The 27,384-nt window shown below is 33.2% G+C and overlaps 2 protein-coding genes across 3 annotated transcripts in view; one reads left to right on the forward strand and one right to left on the reverse strand.

The window, feature by feature from the left end:
• Window positions 1–10,251, forward strand: part of LOC121376378 — a 26,556-nt gene extending 16,305 nt beyond the window's left edge. For both annotated transcript variants that reach the window (XM_041504224.1, XM_041504223.1), the window contains 11 exons: window positions 757–872; window positions 1,683–1,748; window positions 2,305–2,370; window positions 4,364–4,486; window positions 5,172–5,313; window positions 5,983–6,096; window positions 6,429–6,511; window positions 7,032–7,099; window positions 7,665–7,728; window positions 8,746–8,895; window positions 10,076–10,251. In XM_041504224.1, the coding sequence (XP_041360158.1) occupies window positions 757–872; window positions 1,683–1,748; window positions 2,305–2,370; window positions 4,364–4,486; window positions 5,172–5,313; window positions 5,983–6,096; window positions 6,429–6,511; window positions 7,032–7,099; window positions 7,665–7,728; window positions 8,746–8,895; window positions 10,076–10,114 (1,031 nt within the window). In that variant the 3' untranslated portion in view covers window positions 10,115–10,251. The remainder of the gene's footprint in view (window positions 1–756; window positions 873–1,682; window positions 1,749–2,304; window positions 2,371–4,363; window positions 4,487–5,171; window positions 5,314–5,982; window positions 6,097–6,428; window positions 6,512–7,031; window positions 7,100–7,664; window positions 7,729–8,745; window positions 8,896–10,075) is intronic.
• A 4,222-nt stretch (window positions 10,252–14,473) lies between these two features.
• LOC121375719 (microcephalin-like) lies at window positions 14,474–27,233 on the reverse strand. Its single transcript, XM_041503317.1, has 13 exons — window positions 27,113–27,233; window positions 23,854–24,013; window positions 23,230–23,434; window positions 22,316–22,412; window positions 21,801–21,974; window positions 20,932–21,037; window positions 20,447–20,506; window positions 18,481–19,618; window positions 17,945–18,107; window positions 17,284–17,361; window positions 16,252–16,392; window positions 15,861–15,948; window positions 14,474–15,415 (listed from the first exon to the last, which is right to left on the reverse strand). Exons 1-13 carry the CDS (start codon window positions 27,119–27,121, stop codon window positions 15,327–15,329), a joined length of 2,508 nt encoding a protein of 835 aa, XP_041359251.1. The 5' UTR covers window positions 27,122–27,233; the 3' UTR covers window positions 14,474–15,326.
• Window positions 27,234–27,384: the final 151 nt, after the last annotated feature.

Below are 27,384 nucleotides of genomic sequence, written 5' to 3' on the forward strand. Positions count from 1 at the left end.
ATTTCATTTTTGTTCATTCAGTGTTTTGTGTTTTTATTCCAATATTATTTTGAGATAATTTAATTTATTCTATGACTTACCCATGATATCCATACCATAAACCCATGTGATAATTTAGTGTATAACCAGGTTAATAAGTATGCAGATTTGCAAGGTCTCTAGGCTGTGGATGGGCCATTTGTTTACAAGACCTGTTTACCTGAGCGTAATGTTTTTAAAGATTTAGTTAAAATGCGTGACATCAAAACTAATTTGTGCTAATTGTGATGATGTCATATTACCGATGATGGTGAATTTAATACTGTGATTTACTAAAAATTTAATTAAAATGTTATTTTAGAAGTGTTATAGGATAAATAGAAATCGCTACTCGTGTTTTTTAATATGGAAAATATCAACCTCGTTTAGTTAATTGGTATTTGTCTTGGTGGAGCCTTGACAAATACCAATTAACATAGACTCGATTGATATTTTCCATATTAAAAAATACTCATCACGAATACTCTATTTATATTACCACAGTGGACAGTAATAAACATTTTTTACCCTAAACATTCAGTTTCATACATTATTCTTGGCGATATTTTAACATCAAAATGTCATATGATGCTAATAAAAAAAATTATGTTTACAATCTGACAAATTATAAAGTTCTTATAACTGATATTAGCTGGACTTTGAAATTATTACATATTTAAAACCTTATTTTAAAATAAAATTGTTTTCAGCTGTAAAATGCAAGGTTGTTTCTTGCAGGCTATAATGAGTTTCTACGAGTACTGCAGTTGTTTCCAAGAGAGGCTTTCAATTTGTACATTGGCCAGATTTTGTCAACAGGTCTATCTACATTTATACAAATTCCAAGCTCCAAGGTATGATAAAATAAAACATATTTATTTATGAATATACTGATGGAAAGAAATAAAGGATCACACAGATACCAACAAGAAATAATGACTGCATGAAAAATCAATTCATATTGTCAGAAGTTGACTGGGAATGTATAGGCAGCACATTCAACACTACAGACATTCAATCCCATATTACAACTGGTATGAAATACAGACTTTACGCTAGTAGTGAATTAACTTTGGTCTACAATTCGATGTGTTCCCTTATTTCTTTCCATCAGTATATGTGACATCGCTGTACCTCAGGTTATTCCATATATGTAATAAAAAACATGTTTCTTGATGACTTTCTAAAAACATTTTGTCTTAGACTTAGACTTAGATACGGTTTTAACGTGCTCATATACCTCTATGGTTTCGAACACGCCTACCCCGAGTCTGGTCTCCGATAAGATCAGTGGTCTGACTCGCGGCAGGAAAAACATTTTGTCACATTTCTCATTGTAATTATAATTATGAAATACAATTTTAAAAATTTATTTTGGCATATTTATGAGGAATAGCCTATGTATGACAAATTTTAAATTATTTAACAAATATTTGTACTCTATCAGCACTGTCTGATAATGCTATATCACATCCAATCATTTATTCCTATGAATATTCCCATTTTATGCAGTACAGGTATTTAAATGTAATAATTACCAATTGAATGTCTTCATTCATCACACCAGTTAAGGAAAGGATAATCTGACATTATCCATTTATGAAATTAATTTTTTCAATAATGTTTACAGACTTCACCAACTTAGATTAGTATTTGTATTTCAGATACTGTCACTAGCAGCATCTACATTCTACCCAGAAGTTTTTTTAACCAAGCCATTTTCTTTGCAGGTAAGACTGATAAATATTATTTAATTCATGGCATTGTATGTATGGATAACTCATTCATTAATATACTAAACAAAATTATTTAAGGGCCAGTAGATATTTTCAGTGGGTTTTTTTAAATATGGTAAAATAAAATACAGCATCTTCCGCTGTGAGGGATTGACATTGTGGCATGTTCTCAAAACTAATGATTTAAACAATTTAGACCCAAACAAAATAACAAGTATTGTTACCAACCAACGTATAATAAATCATAGCTGCACAGTTAGGTAGTTTTAAACATTTTTGTGTGTATTATGGGTCAGATTTTACTGAAGCAATATTTAGAAGTCCTCTGTTTTAAAATAATATGACACTAGTGTAGTAGTGTTGGTATAAAGTTCTCCTACTGGCAGTAACTAGTAGGAATTTCCCTGTTAGCTCAGTTGGCAGAGTGCTGGACCCTTGTACTGAGTGGAGGTTGATTTTTCTGTTACACTAGCAAACAATTACCAAATGTCCACAGGCTCTTAATTAAGCTTGTTGAGAATTTAAAACAAATTAGTTTTTATTAATTAAGGTCTATTCTGCTGACAGTCATCCTCTGCCGATATTCCGTGATGCTGAAAGCAAGCTTTTATATGAGGTAAGTCACATGTTAGGCCTTCAACACTGGACAGTTTTTTGTGCATATGATTACAGGAGTAAAGCTAGGTCCAGTTTGTTGGGTGAAGTCACATCTCTGTCTTAACTATCAGAGGGAGTCATTTCAAACTTTATTATTATAAACATTTCTTTTTAAATAAACAAAATTCACAAAAATAACTTATTAACCCAACTTTAGTTTACAATTTTTACATCTTTATTTGTATGTTGAGCTTATAGATTTTACTTATTATTAGAAAGTCTGTGCACAATTATCTCCAACAAAAAGCAAAATAAGCCATTAATGTATAAGATTTCCCTGACAAAAGTAAACATAATTTTAAATATTTATTTGATGTACCGGTACATGTATATGAAATAAACAACAGGACTATTAAAATTGTTTTAACTGACATTTTACTTTTAGTGGACTAGTTCTGACACTAACGCATTCTTTTGTAGTGTCAGAGCTTGGCTTCAAAGACTGAAATCATTATTTATTATTCACACCTAGCTTTCTTCAAGTTCTTCACCATTAATTTATGACTGTTTACAAGACAACAGACTGCTATCAGGCAAAATCAAGGTGATTGAAACAAATCATTTTGCATGGTTGCATTTGGCCTGTGAATATGAAATTAATTAATTAAAAAAAGAACTCAAAAACAATTAATGAAATCATTATAAGTAAGAATGTAATTACAGTAACTAGTTAGTGAATAAAAATGTTATTGGATGTACATTTGTACGGTTAAGGATGGATAGATGGATGGAGTAATGTAAATAACTAGTTAATGTCCATAAATGTAATGGAATGTAAATTTATATTGATGAATAGATGGATGGATACTTAGGAAATGTATGCAGGTAGGAAGGAAATATAAATATATATAATTCATGTTTATTTATTGAATATGTAGTTCATATAACATATGTAGAATGTTCATATTAATATAACTAGTATTCACTTGAATGTAGTGTACCAAATCTCACTGTTTTAGTAGTAACAAAATGCTGTGCATTAAACTGTGTATGCTTCACCGAATAGTCAGATTATATGTTGTGCTAAAACGGCTACGACAAACAAGTCAGTACTAGCACACTGAGGCATGTCTGTTGCTGATTGGACATGCTCTGGACATGTCTGAGATCAATAGTCAATCGATATCGATAAGTCAATAATCTATCACTGGTAACTGGCCATGGTTAGGACTTGCTTCTACAGTGTAGGCATTGAAAGTAATAGCATTCATGTCTAGAAGTGGACCCAGTCATGCTTTTCTTACAGGGGTGTCTAGCAGTGTTTGTGTACCTGGACGAATCTATCATGTTATGTTTGATTACTTGGACAAGTCCATTTTATAACCTTGTTTACCCATCTGTTTCATGTGGTACAATCCAACAATTTTGATGGCTTGACCGAGCTTATTATTTACAGGGGTGTACTCGGTTTTGGTTGAATGTTGATCATGCGTGATATTATATTATAAATAGATTTGTTTATGGGGTGCATAATAACAATTTGTGTTCTTATTACTTTCTCCTCTCACTATTAAACATTTACCTAATATGTTAATTGCTTAGATTCATCATAATACAGGAAATATTTGTGTTTTAAAGTGACAGTTTGTAATACATGTACTTGCTAACCTGAGTGTGTTATAGACAGCATACACCTTAAATATCCAAATGTCTGATGGTAGGTTTAAATACAGTACCCGATACATTGAAAATGAGGAAAATAGTTTTATTCTTTACTTTGAACAAATGAAAAAGTTAGGAATTCTGTTTGATTTGCATATAATAGTTTTTGCTATTTAGCAGATTTTAATTACATATTTCATAAAGTGCCAAAACAAGCACAAACAAATTCCCACCACCATCCAGAAAACAGAAAACCCCCGAGAAAAAAACGAAAGCAAAAAACAACACAACACAAAATAAACAAAAAACAAAACAAAAAATGACAAACAATTTTGAACTTTTTTGCACAGAGTGCCAAAGCTGATGTAGAAATTGAAATTGCAAAAAAAGTTTTGCCAGAGCAGTATACTGATGATGGGAACCAGCTACCGTGGCGACTGGTCAGATATGACATCAGGAAGCTTGAAACAATAGTAAGTCATCATAAGGAATATTAAATTTCTATTAACTATATTGAATATTTAAAATCTCAGTTTAACAGGAAATAAATGTATATTTGACACCTCAGCACATTTTAAACTACAGTCATTTGGTGTCTTCTTCTTTTGTGTTCAACATATTTCTGAAGCAATCTTAGGGCTACGAAATTGTAAAGCCATTGTAAGCTGTGACATCACCACAGCATACGCCATAGTGACGTCATAACTTACGGTTTTATGATTTCGTAGCACTAAAATCACTTTGAAAATATGGGCCCTGGTTGTCTGGATCAAGTCTTCTTTGGTGCCCCAAAGCTGTTTGTTTTGTTTAACAACACCACTAGAGCACAGTGATTAATTAATCATCAGCTATTGGATGTCAAACATTTGATAATTCTGACTCGTAGTCATCAAAGGAAACCCATTACATTTTTCCTAATGCAGCAAGGAATCTTTTATATGCACTTTCCCACAGACAGGACAGCACATACCACAGCCTTTGTCTAGTTGTGGTGCACTCGTTGCAACGAGAAAAAAACCCAATCAGCTGAATGGATCCACTGAGGTGGTTCAATCCTGCGACACAAGCACCCCAAGCGAACACTCAACCAACTGAGATAAATCCCACCCCTGCCCCAAAGCTTGTCAGCCAGAAAGTATCAAAATGACTGTTTTGTAGGTTGATCACCACTTTGATTTTGAACTGGATGGACACAAGAGAAAATATATTCAACATGCTGTTAGTGAAAACAAGTCTCATTACGAAGTATACCTCATCCGAGAGATAGATGGATTCAAAATACCTTATGACCAGGTCAATGGTAAGATGACTTTAAAACAAAATATCTACTTCCAGCATGTTATTTACTAAGTAAAACAATGAATGAATGAATAATAACCACATCCCATACAAATAAATTGTTAGGCCCACTTTTCATTAATGTAATTATGCATACAATTTATCGTGCATGTTTCCTCACACAGAAATATGCTTGTCCATCTCTGCGTTTTCACAAGAAGATTACTATACAAAATTAAATGTCGTCAAAGTATACTTTTAAGTCATTAGTAAATACTTTGCATTATGACATTGCATTGCTGAAAAACTTGTGTGCAGAAAATCGCTCATTCATCAATTTTTATACCCCGGCATATATGCAAAGGTTCTGTATATGTGCACTATATTGATAAACTTGCATGAAATCGCATTAATGGAAAGTGGGCCGTATTGTTAATTTTAAAGAATAAAAAAACAAAGTGTTGCACATAGTGGGGCACATTGCAGTAGCTGTTCAGTTTTGTTTCTAGTGGTAATATGAAGATCTAGTGAAACGTTAAATGTCAATAACTAAACACAAGTTTAATCTAAGCTATAAATGAAAAAAAATTCAGAATTCACAATTTAATGTAAAATGGCATGAGATTCATTAAAACAAATTATTTTGAAAATTGATTGATTTTAGAAATGCAATAATTTGTTTGATTCACAGCTATATCACTGATTGCCTTGCTCCGAATGGGTTTGCTTCCAGTTATTAAGGAGAGGTTCTATGGAGAGTTTCTCAGTCTTCCTCTGTATGAGGACATGGCACCTTGGAATATAGGTGGGATTTTCTTGTCAGTAATGTTCATGTAATTATAAGCATCAGTGTTCTTTAGAGGTCATTGCAGTTTAAATTAATAAAAATTAATAAATTGTAGCATTCATACATACAATAAATGAAATAAACTTCTTGAAAATTGTCAAATCTGCTTAGAAATTTTAGAGATTGTTGTGTATTGTCAGTTATTGATATTTGATAGGTTAGATTTCTTAAAATGTATTTTACATCATGAATATATATAAATGGATAATCAACTTTAATAATAAACATGTAATTGAATGTTGGAAGTTAAACTGTTATTCTTAATCAACAATTAATGTTTCTGTTGTTAGTGTTCAGAGGAGGAAGGCTGGAGTACATTGACTATGATACAAAAGATGTCACTTTCAACAAGATGGCCCCAGCTGCTTATCAGGTTTCTCCTTTACTACTTTAACTAAACTATCTGTTAAATAATGGTTTATTTGATGATAATTTATATCTGCTTAATCAGTGAAAACAAATTCAACTGCATCAATCATTTTCAAAAGCTTATTCATCTTATTAATACTTGCATTTTGATAACATAAAACAACAAGGATTAATATTCTTTCAAAGATTTTAGGTGGGGTTTTTTCTGCATCCATAATTAATCAATTTCTGCTCCCTGGTATATAATGCCCATCTTAAGGAAAATATAGTGTTAAACACTATCTGCTGACATTAATTAGCAGTATTCAGATTTACAGCATTGCTTCATATTTTAATGAAGCTGTAAAATTGTTCAGGATTATTTTTCTATCTGATCCTTATAGAAATATGATTTAGAAACAATTAATCTTATTATTTTTACCATTCCCATATGTTGCAGTACAGGACATTGTTCAGTTTGACAAAAACATTTTGGATTTATTTCAAAGATGTACATAATTTTATCTGCGTTTTAAAAAAAATAGATCATGGCTATGTTGATGAACTTCAAGAGAACCGTGTCTGATTTTGGCCACTGCAATGACCCAGCTGAGTAAGTCTTTGTGAGAACATTCAACTGCTTTGCAACAATATTCTTCATAATCCAGTTTTCATCAACAATGTTTGTTATTACTAAGAATAAAAGCAAATGTATACTAAAAATATGTAATTAAGAATATATTTTATGTTTACATTTTAACTTTACTACTAAAACATACAGCTCTCAAAATCTTTATTAAAATTGAAATCCCCCTCCCAAAAAAACAAACCATTCATAAATTATTCTTTCTCCTATTCTTTCCTTAAACAAAATGTGTATTCTATGCCAACAGAAATATAGCACAGAATTTCCAAATTTCCATTTAATGTGTTAAGTTTTGGAACAAGTAATGATAGAAAAAAGAAAACAATTTGTCAGAAAAGTTTTTAGCTTCATTTCTTTCCTTTTGTGTAAACAAAATCAAGGGATATAATTAGTGCTATAAATATCCAGTCACCAGTTTCAGATTTCCTTTTCTTATGAAAACCTAGCTGTTTTTTATATTTGCAAACTTTATCATTCTCTCCACCTTTCTCCTTATAATATCTCAATTCACTTAACTCACTGGTTTTTTCAGAAACCAGTATGGGATTGAACTTATTTCACATTGTGTAGGCAGTGACTTCAAAGGCCCTTGTCTAGTAAGTGAGATTTACTACTAATATATTACATTAAAATGAATTCAGTTTAAAATGCAACCAAACATTTTAGCACCCAGTGGTTACTTGAACTGTCTTGTATAATTGATGTTATTTAGAGACAAATAACAATATGAGTAGTATGAGTGATTAGTGCAGTAAAACAAGGGTTTAAGCTGTCCTTCGTCCCATGCAAATTAAACTTCAATTTGGCTAATGTATTTAATCATTAATTCGTCAAAAAATCTATTCTAAAATCATATGCAATTTATAGATTTTGACTATGTGGTCAACTGAAACAAAAATTTGGCTAAATATTTGTTAATAAAATTTGCCAAATTGCTATTAATTTTGGGAGTGTGGCTTGAACCCTCATGATATATTTATTAATTGTAACATATTAAGTAATAGTATTAGTAATTAGAATAGTAACATATATTTAATAACAACTGTTCAAATACAGTAACAATAAATTAGCATGGAGATATCAGTGTCGAAAACAAAATTGCCGTTCACCAATATCTACAAACTTTGCCATTTCCAATCATTATGTTCGTTATTAAAGGGACATTCCTGAGTTTGCTGCAATTTTAAAGATGTTATCGACTAACAGAGACTTTTTAACGATTGTAATTACATATCAAATATATTTTTTCTGCATAACATATTAGTGGCTGTATGTTAAATGTGTTTCTGATCGTTCTAATATTTGTACTAGGTTAAATTTCATTTTATTTCCTAAAATATAATTTTTTTATACGTATGAAATCATTTGAAGACAAAATCCAGTTTGGGCTTATTACAAATATTAAGATGACCAGAAACACATGGAGTATACAGACACTGATATTCTAAACAAGAAAATATATTTAATATGCAAGTTTAATCGTAGAAATATTTTATTAGTCGGAAACATCTTACAATGCAGCAAACTCAGGAATGTCCCTTTAACACTAGAAGCATTATTAGTAAATATACAATCATAGCTGGATGCATTCAACATATTTACTTTTGTTTTAGGATTCTCGCTACCCAGTCCCTTGTGCAGACAACACTTGTAAACCCACATATATTGACTGTTTAAAGTCCTTGGAGCTTTTGGAACAACAGTATAGAGAAAAATCTTACCAGTCATTTCCTGAAGACAAAAGACAATCTTTGGCAAAATGGGTATGACAGCTTTATGGTTTGATCACTAACTATAAAAATGTTGAGACATGCACTAAATTGGATTAGGAAGCAGAATATAGCTCAAAGATTGGAGCAAACTTGAGATGTTTTCTTTTATAGATATTTCACCTGTCCTCAACAAATGCATATTCCCCTCAGGATAGTAGTCTGGTTGGAACATCCCAACAGCCAATAGGATTGCATAAAATTCTTCTACGGTGTACCCATTCCTGTTCCGGTCACGTGATTGCAACTTCCTTCTTTTTCCTTCGCTTTTGTGGTTTGGATGTCTTTACTCCTTCTTAATATGAGCAATCTGTCCTTTTCTCTTGATTAGAGAATCCATCATATGCGATAGAAAAATATACCTGAGGGGGTGGAAATTTCAATGTGGGCCGAAGGTGTACATCTTCTATCCAACATGGCCGCATATGATGAATTACTTTTCTCTCAACCAAATATCAATCAGAAGTTGTTTAATGACCTCACATTAGCAACCCATGGACCAGTTTTCTAGATTATTCATACCATATGGGAACAGTATTGAAATATAGGAATAAATTTGTTTTCCCCATATTTGTTGGATTATGGGATAAAAAAAATAATTAAATTAAAATTATGACAAAAGGAATCTTTTATCCTGTTCAAATTGAATGAATTTATATATATAATAGTTAGCTCCCCTAGTTGTCAACTTAACGAATACATGTATCCCACATGAGCCATTATATTATGCAAGGACAAGAGAACTGTGCTCATCCCCTTCATAGTTAATAATATATGTAATGGACTAAAGCTGCCATATTAAATATTTTTGTATTGAATAAATGACAAATGTGCATGTATGTTAGCCTGTATTGAAAGGTATTAAGATTATTATCTTAGACCAAAGTTTCATTATGCTGTCTGAAAAATGAATTCTAAATTATGTTTCACCCTAGTTAATAAGAAAAGAATTGTTTAGCAAACCATTGTACCTCAGTCAAGTGTTCTACCCCACTATTAGATTTATTTCAAAAGATATTTTCACATCTAGTTTATGTAATTTTAGAAAGAATAATGTGCTATATACATCTGAGGCTTTCAGGTTCAGATAAAAAAAAAAATCCTGGTTATTTGTAAATATAAAATTTAATGGTTTTATACAATTTTAACAAATACAAATCATATTTTGTTTCAGGCATTCAACCACAATGGTCCTGTAAAGAGGAATAGTTGAAGCTAATCTGAAAACAGAAAGTAGATGTTCAGTAACATTTTGCTGACAAATCCTTGGTTTTAAAAAGAGAATAGAAAAAAACCATGTTAGAAAATGATATATGTACATATTTTGTAATTAAAAAAATATGAAATTTATACTTTTGAGTAGTAATAGAAACATTCATCTGAATTTTTCTGGTGTCAAGTTGATATCAGGTCAGGTCAGGTCATAGGGTTTACGTGCACATTCAGAACAAGCTGTTGTAGCGCACGCCTGTCGTGGGCACAAGAGCCGGCCTTGGCTGGCTCCTCCGTCCATGACAGGAAAGGTGGGAGGGCAAGGAGGGACCGCCTGCGCTGGCAGGTGCAAGGGAGCACCAGCAGCCCGATTGAATCGGTAGCAGGCGGGAGGGGTGGTGGTGGTGCTATGGAATTTGAATGGAGCTATTAATGCCAAAGAGAAAAGGTGCACATTTTTGTTGAGGAAATTTTGCGCAATTTTGAACGGTCGGTCGAAAGGTAAATGTGCGAGCTAGTATAGGTTTTGAATCGAGAATAGCTCGTTAGTGGGTCGAGAGTAGCTCGTTAATTATAGACCTTCGTGTTGCTGGTTGTCCGTAGGGCCTGACCTCTTCTGGTCGTGGCATGACAACCCAGAGGAGACTCGTGCAATTGTGTAGACACTGGTAGGCAAGGCGTTTTGTTCCGGGGTGGTCGACGTGCTGATGTTGGCATGGTCCTCCGCGTCCTCCTTAGTGACACCAAGTACAAGTTTCCAGCAGCAAGTATTTGGGGGTTGGGTGGGGGAGGCTGATATTCTTTTGTTCGGCCTCCCCCGGGTGCATTGCAATTGTGTACTCGGAACTGGTATTCTTTTGTCCGGTTCCTTATTAGAGCACGTGCTGGGCCATTGAATGTGGGGCGGATGCATTGTTATCATTAGTCAATGCATCCTGTGTACTGATGCGATGAGCGTGTAGTCTGTATGTAGTCCTAGTTTGGCGTTAAGGTTGTACTTACGGTCTTACGTCCCTACTCTAGTGATTCCAACGGTCTTCACGACCACCCCTCCCCCTCCGCCCTTGTGTAGCATTTAACACAATGGCGGGGGGGGGGGGGATTTAGACTAATCTAGGTATCTAATTTAAAGGGCAAGCCCTTATAGTGTATGTATTGGTTAAAAAGCCTATTGCTTGCATAATTATTTTATTACTAATGAACAATCTTTCCGCATTCACACAACACACCCAGCTTGACTAATATCTATATGTTGGTAATCGTTGTTAGTAAAGGGTAGTTAGTTAGGCTTGATTTCTTATTGGTTTGTTTGTCTTAATTTTTGATTCCCACCCCCTGAAAGGATGTACCGATAGGTGAGGATGATAATATACACTAGGGTTAGCGTGTGCTGTATACAATAGTTTGGGTTACCCCTTGATTTCTTATTGGTTTATTGTCTTACTTAGTTTGTCTTCTGTTCTCTGTCGTTCGGTTGTTCTTCTGGGCTCTGGGTGGGTGACTTACTGTGGTCTGCTATTTGTTCATTAGTAATAGTGCATGGTGCGACATAAATTGTGCGATATATACAAGTGCTTTTTGACTGGTTAGTTGATATCCAATAACACCTCTTTATAAATAGGGCCCATGGGGGTGGATTTGTGTGTGCGTGTGTGCGTGTGTGTCCAAGGGATAGAAATTTGAAATCCTGAATGTTTGAGGGAAATAAACAGGTATTCAAATATGTCATTTCCAGCTTTCTAAAGACAATAATGGAAGGTGTGGTGAAGTGGTGGAGGCATGCTCTCCACAGCCTCTGTCCCTTGATCAACATTTCAAAAGAATTAGTAGTTTGAATAACAGTTTAACAATAAATTAATATCATTTAAAATTTCCAGTTAATATTAATGAATTAATATTAGTTTGAAGCTTGGGGTTATTCAGAAAATGTAAATTTTTAATTTAACAAATTGTCAAAGCAATGCTAAATTATAATTATTGTGGTTTAATACAATAGCATACATTATACATGTAGATTTCTAAACTGAATTTTGTTAAAGTGAACAAAATAACACAAACACTGTACACCGTTTACCACTATTTAATGGTCCTCCATATATGATATAAAGCTCTTACACCTTTGACAAAATCTCCAAGTATAACATTATATAAATAATACTTCATTCATGTAACTACAAACTCGATAGCATCTAGTATAAAACTGTTTTCCTTCGATCAATTTTTTCAAATAACTCAATAAAGCAATCCTTAAAATATCAATTGAAAATTTATTTCATTGCATTTGAAAAATACTAATACTAAATACATGTATGTAAATCTATACAAATACACAAAGGTACATAGGACTGTTTCATGTTCAAACCAATACCAACTGAAAAATAATTATAAAAATACTTGTTATGACATTTCATTTTTTTTTTAAAGTAACAAAATCACCTTACAGAAAGACAGACGCCATATAACCATAAATAAAATGTGTTGAGTGCGTTGTTAAATAAAACATTTCCTTCTTTACAGAAAGAAACTGCAGGGTTGAAAATTAGCAGTCGCCGGGTCACGCGTGGCGACCTTTATTAAACTAAGGGCGACTAAGAATTTTACAAAGGTAGTCTGTTGGGCAACCTTCGATTTTAGGGTCTAGCGAGTATGGTACCAGTTAAAAAAAGAAGTGTTTAATGAATCGAATGTAACAAAACACACCACATCTGTGGTGGTGCGAACTACAAAAGCAGAAGACATAGAACATGCTCTATATTTTCATAATTTTGACAGCGCCAGACTCAGCTTCTGTGGATTTGGGCCGAGTCTGTCTAAAAATAGAGCTCAAAATGTATTGAAGACATTCCATGTATTTTTTTTAATCTGCAAGTCGTCGGCTTATTAGAATGGACTGGATACGCCATCATTTTCTAGTATAGCTACTATTTGACAATTGTTATTCAATGTTATTGCAAAAAAGGAATCATATTTAATTAGCTTATACTATTCTGGGACAAAATCAAAATCCATCTTGTATACAAATAACAATGAAATTTTTCCATTACTACAGGGCTTATTCCACAGGTCAGTTAACTGATTGTTGTTGTTGGTATTTTTTTATATAGTTTTAAGCGATTTGCATTAAATAAGAACATATCAGATATACAGTGACACCAAGACTTACATGATAACATAACTGTCCAAATATTACTTCACTAAACAATAAGTATGTGTTATGCTTTGTAATATGATAACTAAGTGCATCGTGCATTTTGTTAACATTTTGTTTGTTTTTAACAGATTTATTTTCCTTTTGATATTCATTTTATTAGTAGCCTACTACTGTAGCATTTACAATATCCAAATGAAAAGCACAGTATGCAAGTTTCATCCATTGGAGGACAACCATAATTCCCAAGGAAATCCGTTACTGAACATTGTATCCCTTCTTGCATCGCAAGTTTATTTCATCCCTCTTGCATTGCCACACAGTTGACTGCCACCCCGACCAGGTTTATATACTAACGCACGCACAGTTCTATCTTTATTATCTTTGTATTGCATTATTTGTTTTTTCTTCAAACAATGCAATTCAAACTGAATACCTCGGCTGTTCTTTCATTTTGTCTTCACTCCTATATTAAAAATTATATAGGTTTAAAACTTAATAACAAGTTTTATATGAATTTAACTGTATTCATTATAAAGTTACATGCCAATTCATCGGTTTCCTTTTGAAGGAAATGGACCATATACGGTAAGCACATGGTTATTATTCAACAAAGAATATTCTAGTTTTGATTTTGTCTGTGCAATTAAATTTCAATGTGATAATTGGAGGGCTAGTTGAATTTGAGAAGGGCCAGTAAGATTTGTCTTCAACTGGCCCTACTGGCGACCATAGTTTTCTTGTTAATTTTCAACCCTGAAACTGTACTGGTTTTATATACAGAAATGTATATTATGCCATATTTTATTAACAACCACATAAATCTCATACCAGCCTTTATTTTTAAGTGGGAGTTTTTGGTCAATAATTCCAATTTGGTTTGATGTAAAAAAAAAACCAAAAAAAAAAAAAAAATCCTAAAGCTTCATGGAGTAGCAGATCAAGAATCAAGACAACTGCATTGCAGGGTCAGACTTCAACAGGCCAGTATAGGAGTTTTAAAGGCATATTGTCACAGACCACTGACCTATTTAATGGTCTAACAAAGTATTACCTGAAGAATTTTTTTTTTGATTTGTCCCTAAATGTACTTTATCCAATCATCTTCATAACCACCATACTCCATTTATTAATGACATTTTGTAAAAAAATGGTCCATAATTCAAAAACTAAAATTGCCGAGAGGCTTGACATGGATTTCACTCCATCATGGTTCAGTTCCGGTGATGCAATAGCTAGATTTGGTTTACAACAATTAATGTAATTTTTATTTATTATCCATTTTTAGAGAAATAAAGTCCTTAAATCCGTGACAGTATGCCTTTAACAAAACTGGCACTTGCTCAAAACCAATTTGTTATTGCATACATGCTTGAAGTATTCAAGTAATCATCAGTATACCCATAGTAGAAATTATTCAATTTTAGGTCAGGTGATATTGCACAATCAATTTTTCAATTCCGGTCACCTCATCAAAATACGTTCTTGCGACTTCAAGGGAGATCATTCCATCCAACAAACATGCATGCATTCCAGGTTCTTTGTGAGGAACAGCAGTTTGATCTACAGCATCGAGGTTGTACTCCAATTAATGCAAACTTGCTAAATCAATCACTTGAAAGTTACCCAATTAATGTTGTAGTTAAAGAATTAATAGACGGTTTTACTAATAGGTTTTATTTACATAATGAGTGGTTTTAGGATTTTCCCCAGGGAGTGTTGCAATGTCAAGAGAGTACCTACTGTCAACCAAAGTACACTAACATGCGTTATGTAAAGGATTTGTGTGGTACTTTGAAGTTTGGGGGATGGGTGCACACCCCCAGCAAATCCCCCTTGGGCCTGCTCCTAGATGGAGTAAAAACTGCTACAGATTGTAATAATTTATTATCTGTCCAAGTTAAAAAGAGGTACAAGTTAGGCAGAACTGAGCCATTTTTTAGTTGCCCATTGCCAAATTTAAGCACAAAAAGCACATCTCGGCCATTGTTTTGCAATAATACCACAAAGAATTCATTAAGTGGTCAAGATAAAACCTCTCATCCATGGTTTGTTTGAATTTGTTTTAAAATTCAGGACTGCTCTCTCTTTGGGATCTTGCAGTGTTGTTGAAATATTTATCAAAAGGAAGCAGTTTATGTTCAGTGATGCAATCTGAAATAAGGAAATACAACTTCGGATTAACACAGTGAATTTCATTTGTATTACAATAATGTAATTATGGTTTTAGAACAATTTAATATTCAATAAACAAAATAGGTGTAATTAAAGTAAATACAGTTTACCCAATCACCATTTTGAATGTTAATCAGACCAGGTAAATTAATTAAGTATGCTATAAATGTCTACATGGCTGCTAGTGAGGCATTCTCAGAATGATTTTCACAAATTAAAAAAATCCCCAAAACAAACCCATTCCTGTCACCTCTAATAAAAGCTCTGCTTTTAGATTTTGTTAAAACCCATATATTCTTTCATCCTGGTATATGTGCATATTTCTAGTGTACACTTCAAAAATATTTAATTTACTTGTGCTTCTAACCAATGAAAATGGCATCTTTCAGTTCCATTCTACAGAAAAGACCAACCAAATAGCTACCTAATATCCAAACTGGTTTCAAATTGATCACATTAGGCCGACTGTCCTCTCCGATGTATATTTTGGCTCTTGCAACAGATCCAGTTACCTGCAAAATAATTTGCACAACACTCGTATGAAAATCACAACAAAAGAACATTAGATGTGATGCAAATATAATAATCATTATAATTACTAAACCCCTATTACCCCTATTAGTCTTGTTTTGTTTTTTTAAATGCAAAAATTGATTTGAAAAAGGTATACTATGTAAACTTTACTCATGTGTACAAAAAAAAAAAGAGTTAATAATTTGTATCATTTCAACTTTTATGTAGTAGTTTTAGGTCAGCTGAACAAAAATAACTGAAAGTAAATTTTTTAAAGTCAAACTGTAATGATTATAACTTACCTGGCCTCCACAGAGTTTGACCAAAGCCGACAATGAGCCCCTGGGTGGCACACATTTGAAAGATATACATATCTGACCCACATTAGTGAACAGATTCTGTCTGTAGTTCACACCGTCTTTCTGCCGTTCTAGTCTTGTAATCTGTAATTGTATAAGATACATTATTAATATTTAAATAACAAAACATGTACAAGTACATGTACATACTCTAAACTAAATTACAAACATTTATTATTTTAAAATCAAAATGTACTATAGATATCAAGTGTTGTTACATAATTTTACAGCAATATCCCCAGTAAGTAATACACATAGTTGAATAAAAACAGAACAATAGGTCAGACCTTTCTGTGGCTGATAAAAATTTGAATACTTTATTTGAAGGATAAAACAATTTTTGGATATGGTTACACTGCTATAATATTGATATTTGGTCACAGATAAATAATCATGTTTGTCATTTGTTAACTGTTAGAGGACTTTCTCTTGAAATACTAATTTATATATATTAGTTCAAAGATCATATTTCTCAATTCAGTTATCTGTGAATTGATCATTTGCGCAAACCTATATGGGTTACACAAAACCAAATTCAGGTAACCCATTTCGATTTTTTTTCATAACCTGTCATGTGTTGTCCTAGATTTAATGCACAAATGATAAATGAGTTGAACAAAACTAGACTTGCAATAGCCATATGCGAACGAAACTATCGTTCTTGCAATTTTCATAGACCTGTTGATCAGATGCAAAAATTACATCCATTTAATCTTTGCATTTCATGGTCACTGTGAGTATATTGTGATAACATTTGTGATTAAAGCTAAAGCAATGAATCCTAACTCCAATTATAATAAAGCTGGAAAGATAAATTCTCTCCCTTTTTCATTGCAATAATTTTAACATGCCTATTTGTAGGAAGTGTTTTCACTTCCACAGCACCTTATTAAAAACAATATGTGAAATGTAATAGTTTGAAGACAATAATAAAAATTAACAAGAACTATATGTTTATCAAAAGCTATGACAAACCTTACAACTTGGAAATTTATCTGCTGATTCATACTTTTCTTCTTCAAGCCATTTCTTTGCATCACTGGACTGTAATACCTAAAAATTAACAAGTACATTTTAACTGGTACCAGAAAATGCTTAAGTAGGATGATAAAAATAAATCTTGTTTAACCTAAAAATTATGTCTAAATCGAAAAAAAAGAAGAAAAAAAAAAGAGGAAAATCTCAATGATAAAAATAACATTGAATAAAAAAAAATTTGGAAAACTTTGCAGATAAGGAATTATTATGAGCTTTTCGTCAACGACCAACAAATGGGGAGATTTTTTTATAGTTAACATAATGAATCCCCCCAAAATCAAGGTTTTTCTTCTCTGTAATCTGCAAAAGTGCATGATCAATCAGCAGGCATTTAAAATGAATCAGTGTACTGTGGTCAGGGATTTATCCAGGCAATCAATGGTACTGAACACAGGCCCCTTCTTCCCAATAGAAAGTGGCACTAAAAATTCCCAATTTGACCTGCAAAAATATTTGTATAATTATGTCTGTTCTGATAAATTAATTTGACAGTGGTGCATTACATCATTTAATGGTGCTAGTTGTCCTAATCCCATCAAACATGGAACCCTGGTGGGAAATTGTGGATAAATCCCTTGTGTTTATTGTCAATACTAACCCACTCTTTGTTGATAAGCCAACAGCCTCGAGCAATTCCACTGATGACGTTTAGTGACCGGCGACCATCTCCCAGCACAACATGGGTGGTGGTGTCTGTGACAGTGTCTTGAATAATGAACCCGGTCAGCTTCTTTATAATACACACAACCCTCTCCTGCTCCCTAAATATAAAACACTCATTCAAACATCCAAAATACAAATAAGTCAACAGAAAAAAAAAAAAAAAAGTCAACAGAAGAAATAATAGTCAACAGAAAAAATGCATTTCAATTCCACTATTTAAAAGCATTATGGCACACAAACTCCAAAATTTTAAGCAAAAATATTACCAAGTGGAGGTCACGATTTTTGGAATGTATTAACTCTAGAGTAGAAATAGATAAAACTGAAGTCCACGGTCTGCCACAAATGGATCACAGTGGAACTGTGACACTATAATTGTGTTTTTATTAGTTGTTTACATTTACAATTAACCAATAAAATTTTAAACCCAACAATAATATTAATTGAAACGAAATCTGCTACAATTCTCACTCTGAATGGAGGCGAGTCATAACGAGTGACGGCCTGGTTCTGGGACCATTGGGCGACTTCTCCATCACAAAGGAATTGGCTCGTCTCAGCTGAACCGAGTTCGATTTACACTTGTCATCATTGCTGCTGCACCGGTCACTGCTACTTGAAGACTCTAGGCTCTCTCTTGGCAAACTTGGTAATTTTGTGAATGTTGCAATGTTCCCCACATTATTTTCTTTTTCACTAGTGTCATTCTCAGACACACTTGTCATCAGTGAGAGGGGTTTACGCTTTCCACCTTTTCTCGATTTTCCAACAGAAAATTCATCAATGCTTAGTCTAGGGGGAGGCAATCCAGAGACTTGTGCAAAAGTTGTGTCCCCATAAAATACTGACATGGAAGCATCTCCGCTGGTTGAGCTGTTTAAAATGGAATATTGGGAATGATTGGCAATACCAGATGTATCCGTCTGATCTGTCAAAGAAGAATTTTGTCTGTTTTTCAAAATATTTTCTTGAATACATGTATTCACATTTATACCAGAAAGACGTGTAGATCTCCTGCGTACTGCAGAGTTGCCATTTTGTGTTGCAGACATTTTAGTGCAATCTGCTGATGACTTGGAAACCACATGTTTTGTCCTTTTCGTTTTACTTTGAATTTCTGGGGAGAAACTCGCAGTTTCCACCTTTCGTTTTTGAGCTCTCGAAGCTCCCTGCTTATTTGTTTTGCTCACATTTTCATTTTGAGTAATCTTGTTAATTTGTTTAGACTTCCGATTGGAAAGTAAAAGATCTGACCTATCCTTATCACAAGAGCTATGTGTGGGCTCAACTAGAAATGAATTGGGCCTAACTGGGGCAAATACATTTATTAGTTTCTTTTTTCTTTTCGCTCCCAGTTTAGGACTAGAGTTACTATTCTGAGAACTACAATTATCACTGTTATCTATGTGCATCTGTTTACTTTCTTGAGAATGTATCTTCTCTAATGAAACAGATATATTGGATTCATTTTCGTTTTGTAAATGTTTGATTTCATTTCGAGTACACGGAGTCCCCTCAGTTTTGTCTGTGGTTTCTTTTTCTAACGCCTCAATAATTGAATGAACAGCTACTTTGGGTTCATCAAAGGGATCTTCTTCAAAATCATCACCTGAAAGTAATAATATAAGTAATTAAACTTCAAGATACTAAAATTAAGCTATTTTAGTCACATGATATCAGCCATCTTCATAAATCAAGGCTAATATTCGTTCCTCATATTCAGCCTTGATACAGGTCGTCAAGAAATCGTGCCACAAAATGCTTAAATTTCATTGGATACGATGAGATCTGATTGCAACGAATCGCAACACTCTTTATAGATTCCCTTGTTATTGTAAACAAAGATGGCAGCGTCAGCGTCCGTGGAAACGTGCCGTGTTTGTCACGATATGTTAAAAAAAAGGTTTCGGCGGTTAATTTTTGATATTGCTTTCAAGATTGTCACATGTTACCAATGATGTGATTGGTCAGTGATGTCATCGTGTAAGGGACATAATCGGTGTTACAAATTTTCTTCCAATAGAGGGCGCTAGTAGTGGATATCAGTAATCTTGACTACATTTATCAAGGCTGAATACGAGGAACGAATATTAGCCTTGATTTATGAAGATGGATATCAGCCTATCAAAAAATCTGTATTTTATTATAATAAACAGTAACTGAATTACTCTTATCATTTTAGAGTATGGACAATCTACATTTCAATTTAATAATTTAAAAAAATACCCCACCAACAATGTTCAATTGTAGAAGTTAGTTTACTCTGGACATTTTGTATTTGGTAACCATTTACTACTTTGTAACAGAGAAAAATTAATGGCAAGTCTTTAAATTAATTTAGTTTTGTACAAGGCACTGATCTGAAATTTGCTAAAGTTTAAGGCTGCTGATATTTAATGATTTAATGAACCACAATGCTGAATAAACAAATACTCACCAAACAGTTTTTTAATTGGTGGAGATCCGTCATTCCTTGAAAACGGTGAAAATGGTGTACCTAAAACACAATAGATATTTGTTTAGCTAAAGTCAATAAAAATTCATCCAATATGCCAAAGATTGGTTTAAATATTAACTGACTTCTGAATAGTTTCTACGATGACACCAAAAAGAAAAATGTTTTATTAAAGATATATGCCTTGCTAATAAAGAGTTCTCGTACTTTTGTTAATCAGTGTAAAGAATAAATAAGACTGGACAGTTAAAGTCAATTTCCAAGATTTTTTATCTATAAAATGACGAATGTACTGATGATAAAGGCTGCTCTTTAATAGGTGGGGGTTTTCTACACTATAAAACATACAAGGCTTTGCAAAAACAGTTATGGTATGCATAAAACCTAGCTTCACTGTTTGTAGAATATTTCAAGCATTATTCGAAATCAAGACATTTTTTTGTTCAATAGTAAGGTAATATACATACCATTTTGCTTAGCTTGTTGCATTTCCAGTAATTTTTCTCTAATACTCTGAGGTGTATCTGGAACTGTCAAAAACACTGGTGTCTGCCAGTCTGAGGTACCAGCATGCTGAAAAAGGAAAAACAGACATTACATTTTGCAAACAAAATTAATGCACGATTACTGAGCAAAATGTTTTTTGTTTAAATGAGGCCACATCATCTTGATCTCAGAAATTATCTATGTTTACTGAATAATTAACTGATGAATGCAGAACAGAACAAGGTATCAGAAACCCTGCAATTACCCTTGTGTGACCTTGACCTTCAAGGCAGTGGTGAAACATGGACTTGTTCAAGATATGATTATATTCCTATATATGAACTTTTATAAAAATTGGATGAGAAATGAAGTCTCTAGAGCGGTGATAACAGTATTTCGATTTTTAGTAATAGTGACCTTCACCTTTGATGCAGAGAGGCAAAACAAGAACTTGTTCAAGATATCATGATGATGATCCTAATCCTATACATGAAGATTCATGAAAATCAGATGAGAAATAAAGTTGCTAGAGTGGTGACAACATTGTTATGTGCGTACACACATAACGTAAGTGTGCGTACGTACATAGGTATGTATGTACATACATCCATAAGTACGTACGTATGGGCAAGACGCTATATCCACTTGACAACTTGTTGCGAGGGGATAATTATGATCATAATTTTTTTAATTTTTTTCAAATTAGACTACAGAATTATGCAAAAGTGTAAAAAAAAAAAAATGCCTTCTTAACATGGCTAATTGCTAAACACTAAGCTATCAATATCTATCATTAATTTTTTCATTACACAAAACATCAAAAATGTTGTGACTGAAAGCTACCACGTACAGGTGATCTTGGCTGTGTATCTTGTGCCAGGATTGGTAGCGATGAATAGGACGGGGTCTTGTCACACAGGCGGAACCGGTTCATAGTCTCGATCCGTTTACGTCGTATCTTACACGTCTCCGCACTTCGGGCTACGTCCTCGTCAAAGTCATTTGGCTGCATCGATTTCAGCTTCTGTAAGTTTACACACACATTTACAATACACAGAAAAGTAGCAGGTTATTTATGAGTTATTACTAAAGGAAAAACTTGTACAGGAGTGTTTTTAGGTGAAACTAAAATACAAAATTCCATTAAAAAATCTGGATGATTTTCATCATAGATCATAAATTTCATATGACCACTTGAATTTGAAAATGCTCAGATCCACAAAACCAATCAGCTATTCACAAATTCAGAAACAAATAATTTTAATTACATCTAGTTTGTGAATATTCAATATCACGAACACCAAAAGATGAATACATGCACACAAAGAGAAATTTGTTTAACTAGCAGATGGCCATGTAATTTACCTTAAGCCGTCCAGTGATAATAGGTGTTCCTTTGGCATGTTCTGGAACTATTGCAGGATAAAGCTTTTCTGAAACTCTCTGCTCATTCTTCATGCACCTTAAGTCAAAAATTAAAATAAGATTCAATGCATTCAGTTTTTAAACTAATAATATAAAAAGCTCATTACAAACAACATTAAGGATTTTTTTTTTTGCATAGAAACAATACTGTCAAAGATATAGGGCCTGTTTTTGTCTTACATGTGTAATTATACATATTTATAATGTTTTAACATCTGTATTTAAGTAAAACAGGCTTCGTAAATTTGTCCCATGATGTTTGCCGAGTTGACAGGTCAAGATGGTAGTATTGAGTACTACATACATAAAAATTATCAGTACTGATATATTTGTTGTTATCCAGAACCTATTTTATAAAATCATATCACTGAGAAACATAGATCTATCTTGTATTGAAACACTAACAAACTCACTATCTATCTCAGACTGAATCAAGGACAAGCTCACTGAAATATCTCAGATTGAATAACTCCCAAACTCACTGATCTATCTCAGAGTGAATCACTCACAAACTCACTAATCTATCTTGGATTGAATCACTCACAAACTCACAGATCTATCTCAGATTGAATCACTCACAAACTTACTGATCTATCTCAGAGTGAATCACTCACTAATCTATCTCGGATTGAATCACTCACAAACTCACTAATCTATCTCGGATTGAATCACTCACAAACTCACTAATCTATCTCAGATTGAATCACTCACAAACTCACTAATCTATCTCAGACTGAATCATTCACAAACTCACTGATCATCTATCTCGGAGTGAATCACTCACAAACTCACTGATTTATCTTGGACTGAATCACTGACTAATCTATCTTGATTTGAATTGCTGATAAACTCACTGATCTATCCAGAGCACAGACACCAGATGTATGCCCTTTTTCGTAGCTTTATTAATTGTCATCTTCTTTCCCTCCTTGAAGATGACATGAGTGACGTCATTTGTAAACTTATCAACCACTCTGGCACCAAGTTGTTCCAACACACACGAAATGCCTCGACTTCTGTTGTCATTTTTTGTCCGAACATCAACAAATGCCACAACATCTGTAACAGCATAATTAAAAAAATTAAATCATTTTTTAAATTTTAGGACATTTTCCCCAAGTTAAAGAAAACCTGGAAATTAGAAAACACAATGAATCAAGATACAAAAATCTCCAAATCTGTATGATAGATTGTTACAGGTACATTTATGAAGTTGAGATTTTCTCCTAAATACATGTCTTCTTGGTCTGGGGCTTTCTTTTGGAAAGGTGTTATTCTATTCTATTGTATATTCTATTATTGTCTAAATTGTACAAGTATAATATGCCCCTTTTCAAAACTAAATTGGGCTGACATGTTAAACAAATATCTGTAAACATATATGACTGAAAGACATTGAACCATGTAACATGATGTTTTATTGACACATAACAGAATAACAATTTACAGTTAATAATCAATAAACAGCCAAAGCTTACCGCTGAGAATGGGCACTGGCTGTGTTCCAGAAATATCGTCATCATCATCATCATCATTACTGTTAGCGTTAACAGAAGATTCAGCACAGTTCAAATTAGGTGTCTTCAGGACAAATACGTCATCATCTGTTGAGTCAGTTTCATTGAGAGCAAGTGATCTCTACAGAAAGAAAAGGATAACGTATTAATGATTATGAAGAATGAAGGACTATTCACCAATGCCAATCAGATCTATAACCATTAAAAACATCAACCATGTCATTTTAATCTACATGTCGGGGAACATTTTGTTCAGTATTACGTTGAAGTTCGCTATGTAAATTTCAGAGATCGCTACTTAATTCTAAAATGATAAACAGTACATGTAGTGGCTACTCAATTTTCAACTGTTACAAATAAAAAGAATTTAAAAACAAAATGTTCCCTGCATTTATATCCATATATACAGGGGTTCAAAAATTCCATATATTTTTTACTTGCCCATACTTCTTAAGGTAACCAATTCTGTTACTGTACTTAATTTAATACAGTGCTCAATAGTGTAATAATCTTGAAAGTAATTGGCTTAATTGCACAAATACAGATTTTTGGCAATAGTTTAAATTTCTTACCCAGAAAGTACTAAATATATATGTCTGTTTCGAACAATAGTATCAACTATTTATAATTTTTGTCTGTCTTCTCTACTTGTTGATTTAAGCTTTATGTTTTAAATAATGTTAATTTGTTGATTTAAACTTTGATATATTTTTTTGGTAGTGTCAACTTGTTCATCTAAATACAATTATTATGTCAGTGTATGTCTTAGTGACCACTTGTTTTATGGCCGTGTGTGTAGCGAGAACACTTTCTACTTCTGAGCCATTCTTTTATGGCTGGCATTCATTCAAAATCTTTTAGGGATTTTGGCCCATGTGTCATTATGGTGAGTATATTATTTAACACTCTCTGCCCGAAAACACTTCTTTGGGATGTTTTTACCCTATTCATGGCTGAGAAAAGTCTCTCCCAAACAGCCGTGGCTGGTCTCAAAGTAAACATGGGTTCTATTGCTCTGCAAATGTTCTTAAATATTTCAGGCTTGGTAAACAACAGCACGGTGTGTGTGTGTAAACATTATAAGCATGATGAGGGGAGGGTGTACATCGACTGCAGACTTGTAATTTTAATTAATTGAATATAATTTATTTAGTTAAAAACAATATTAATAAAGCAAAAAGAAAATCATGAATATATTCATGTATGCTTAGAGGGCATCGCACCATCACGGTTATGGTGTAGGGCTAATGAAATCTAACTTGTCCCGATTATCACGTAGGGCTAATGAAATCTAACTTCACCTTATAGTCCGTCCCACAGGGATCGCATTTTTTTCATTAAAAAAAAGAAAAAAGAAGTAAAATCTTAATGACAGAGTTGCTCACACACTGCTGTAAGTACTGTTAAATACTTTTTGCAAGTGCTCGGCCTCCTAAAAACACTATTGATAGATATATTTAATATAAATGACACTCTAATAAATTCATATTTGTGTCTCCCACTATTCCAGCCGGAATGTCCTCTAGCTGCATTCTGTTTATCAAGAGAATACAGCTAGAGTGCACTATGTACGGATTGACAATTTCTGACGACCAAACGAGTGTCAAACACTGTATCTAAAATACTTTTTTTTTTTTAAATGTTATGCCACAGACACTTAAAGGAGGGGACAATCAAGGCATTTGACCTCGTATGCGTATTCAATGATATATAATGCACATTATTGCTTAATATCAACAAGTATAATCATATAGTTAATTAATAAAACGGTTAAACGTGACGGCTATTATATATAACAGGCGCAGCCATTTTATACCATTCCAGTGAATACGCCCTCTGGCGAGCTGGTGGTTACGTAATACCTAACGTGTCACGTCAGGAATTAGTCTTCGAACTAAAGAAACAAAACATACCTGATTTTTGCGGATGCATCGCAATATTCTGTAATAATAGTCATCCCAGTAAGCCAGCAAAAATTATATATTATATTTAATACAAAATAAACCACCATTGTCAAAGTGTTGAAATAACTGTATTATGGTTTGTACATAAATTAACCCACATACTGAAATAATAATTGGAGTGTTTTCTTAGTTAATTGGTTGTTTCTTTCCGTGGCCTGTACCTTTAGTTCCTGATTGGCAGGTGTATATTTAGATGGTCCCCAGACACTGTGTCTAGACACACTAAAAAGACATGCCTCTTTTACTAAAATCACAGGGTATTGTGTGTTAACCACACAGACACCTCTCTAATCGTAATTGATCAGCCGTCTTGCTTTATTATTGTAAGTAATTCTGTAAAACCCTTGATTAAGTAGACTTTCCCATCTAAAATCACAAAACTTACCAAGTACGTAGTCCCAAAGAAAAGAAAATTATCACTTGGGTATCGTGAGTGGTCGTTTTTGCTCGAACGTAGGATACCAATAGGCTTAATAATATGCTTTATTTTTCTTTGGATTTAAAAAAAAGTAAAATACTATAACTCCATTTCGTTCTATTGATGCAAATTGAAATATATTTAGTTAAATAGTTTATTATACTATCAAGTCATTTATGTTGTTTTACAAGTCTGGTTGATGAAAGTGAAGCGCCTTGTTGTAAATTAGAGCATTTGTTTACACTGTGCATAGAGCAGATGGAAGCAGCTGACGTCACTTCGCCCCAAGCTATACCACCGGACGTCACAAAAACAAAACAAAATGGCTGCCCCCAGTTAGCAGGAATAATCATGTTTTTTTAGTAACTCTAAAATTACGCATTTTTCATTTGTTAAAGTGTCACTGTCAGTATGTGTTGGTAGTCCGGGTATGCATCTTTCCAACCCATAAATCTCGTTTGAGTTTACTCTACCTTTAACTAGTTTGAATCTTTCTGAGATTACATATATCAATGTTACCTAATGACTAGTACAAACACTACAAAAAATCCCTGGTATATCAACGGTCGTGGTATGTGCTATCCTGTCTCAGTGTCTGTGGAATGGTCACCTATTATCCTATACAAGATTCTTTGTTACTAATGGAAAAATTTAACAGGTTTCCTATATGACTATATGTCAAAATTACTGAATGTATTACTATTAGGGCTGATAATAAATCAATGTCTTCTAATGGTATCATTACCGATTCAATTTACTGATTTTAAAAAACAACACTGTGAAACACGACATGAAAAATCAATTATTCTACAGTCACTTTATCTGACATAACGCATACCCTGTTCATGACGGTTTCCTTTGAGTAAGGTACATTATCACGTCAGCGTATTACATAAATTAAATACATTTTAGTTGAAAATACTGTGCAAAAATACAACATATCTTATCTCAATTTAAACAAAGCGCGTTTGTAATAAACATTTAGACTTGTACTGGTAGGGATGTTAATTGCGGCATAACGAAGATGTGTATCCTGCGTAATCTAATAAAACTACCAGTTATTTTATCCAAGAGAAGATAACTCAAATTTATACAACACATTTCCCCTCT

Source organism: Gigantopelta aegis, chromosome 6 (assembly GCF_016097555.1).
Source record: "Gigantopelta aegis isolate Gae_Host chromosome 6, Gae_host_genome, whole genome shotgun sequence".
In the NCBI taxonomy this organism is placed as follows: domain Eukaryota; kingdom Metazoa; phylum Mollusca; class Gastropoda; order Neomphalida; family Peltospiridae; genus Gigantopelta; species Gigantopelta aegis.

What these genes read in the sequence shown, in the direction of transcription:
- LOC121375719 (XM_041503317.1), bottom strand. An exon ending in TTATCACTGGACGGCTTAAG is followed by an intron (nt 21,975 to 22,315) that starts GTAAATTACATG and finishes GTAAACTTACAG; the next exon opens with AAGCTGAAATCGATGCAGCC. An exon ending in GGCTTATCAACAAAGAGTGG is followed by an intron (nt 17,362 to 17,944) that starts GTTAGTATTGAC and finishes GTTAATTTTTAG; the next exon opens with GTATTACAGTCCAGTGATGC.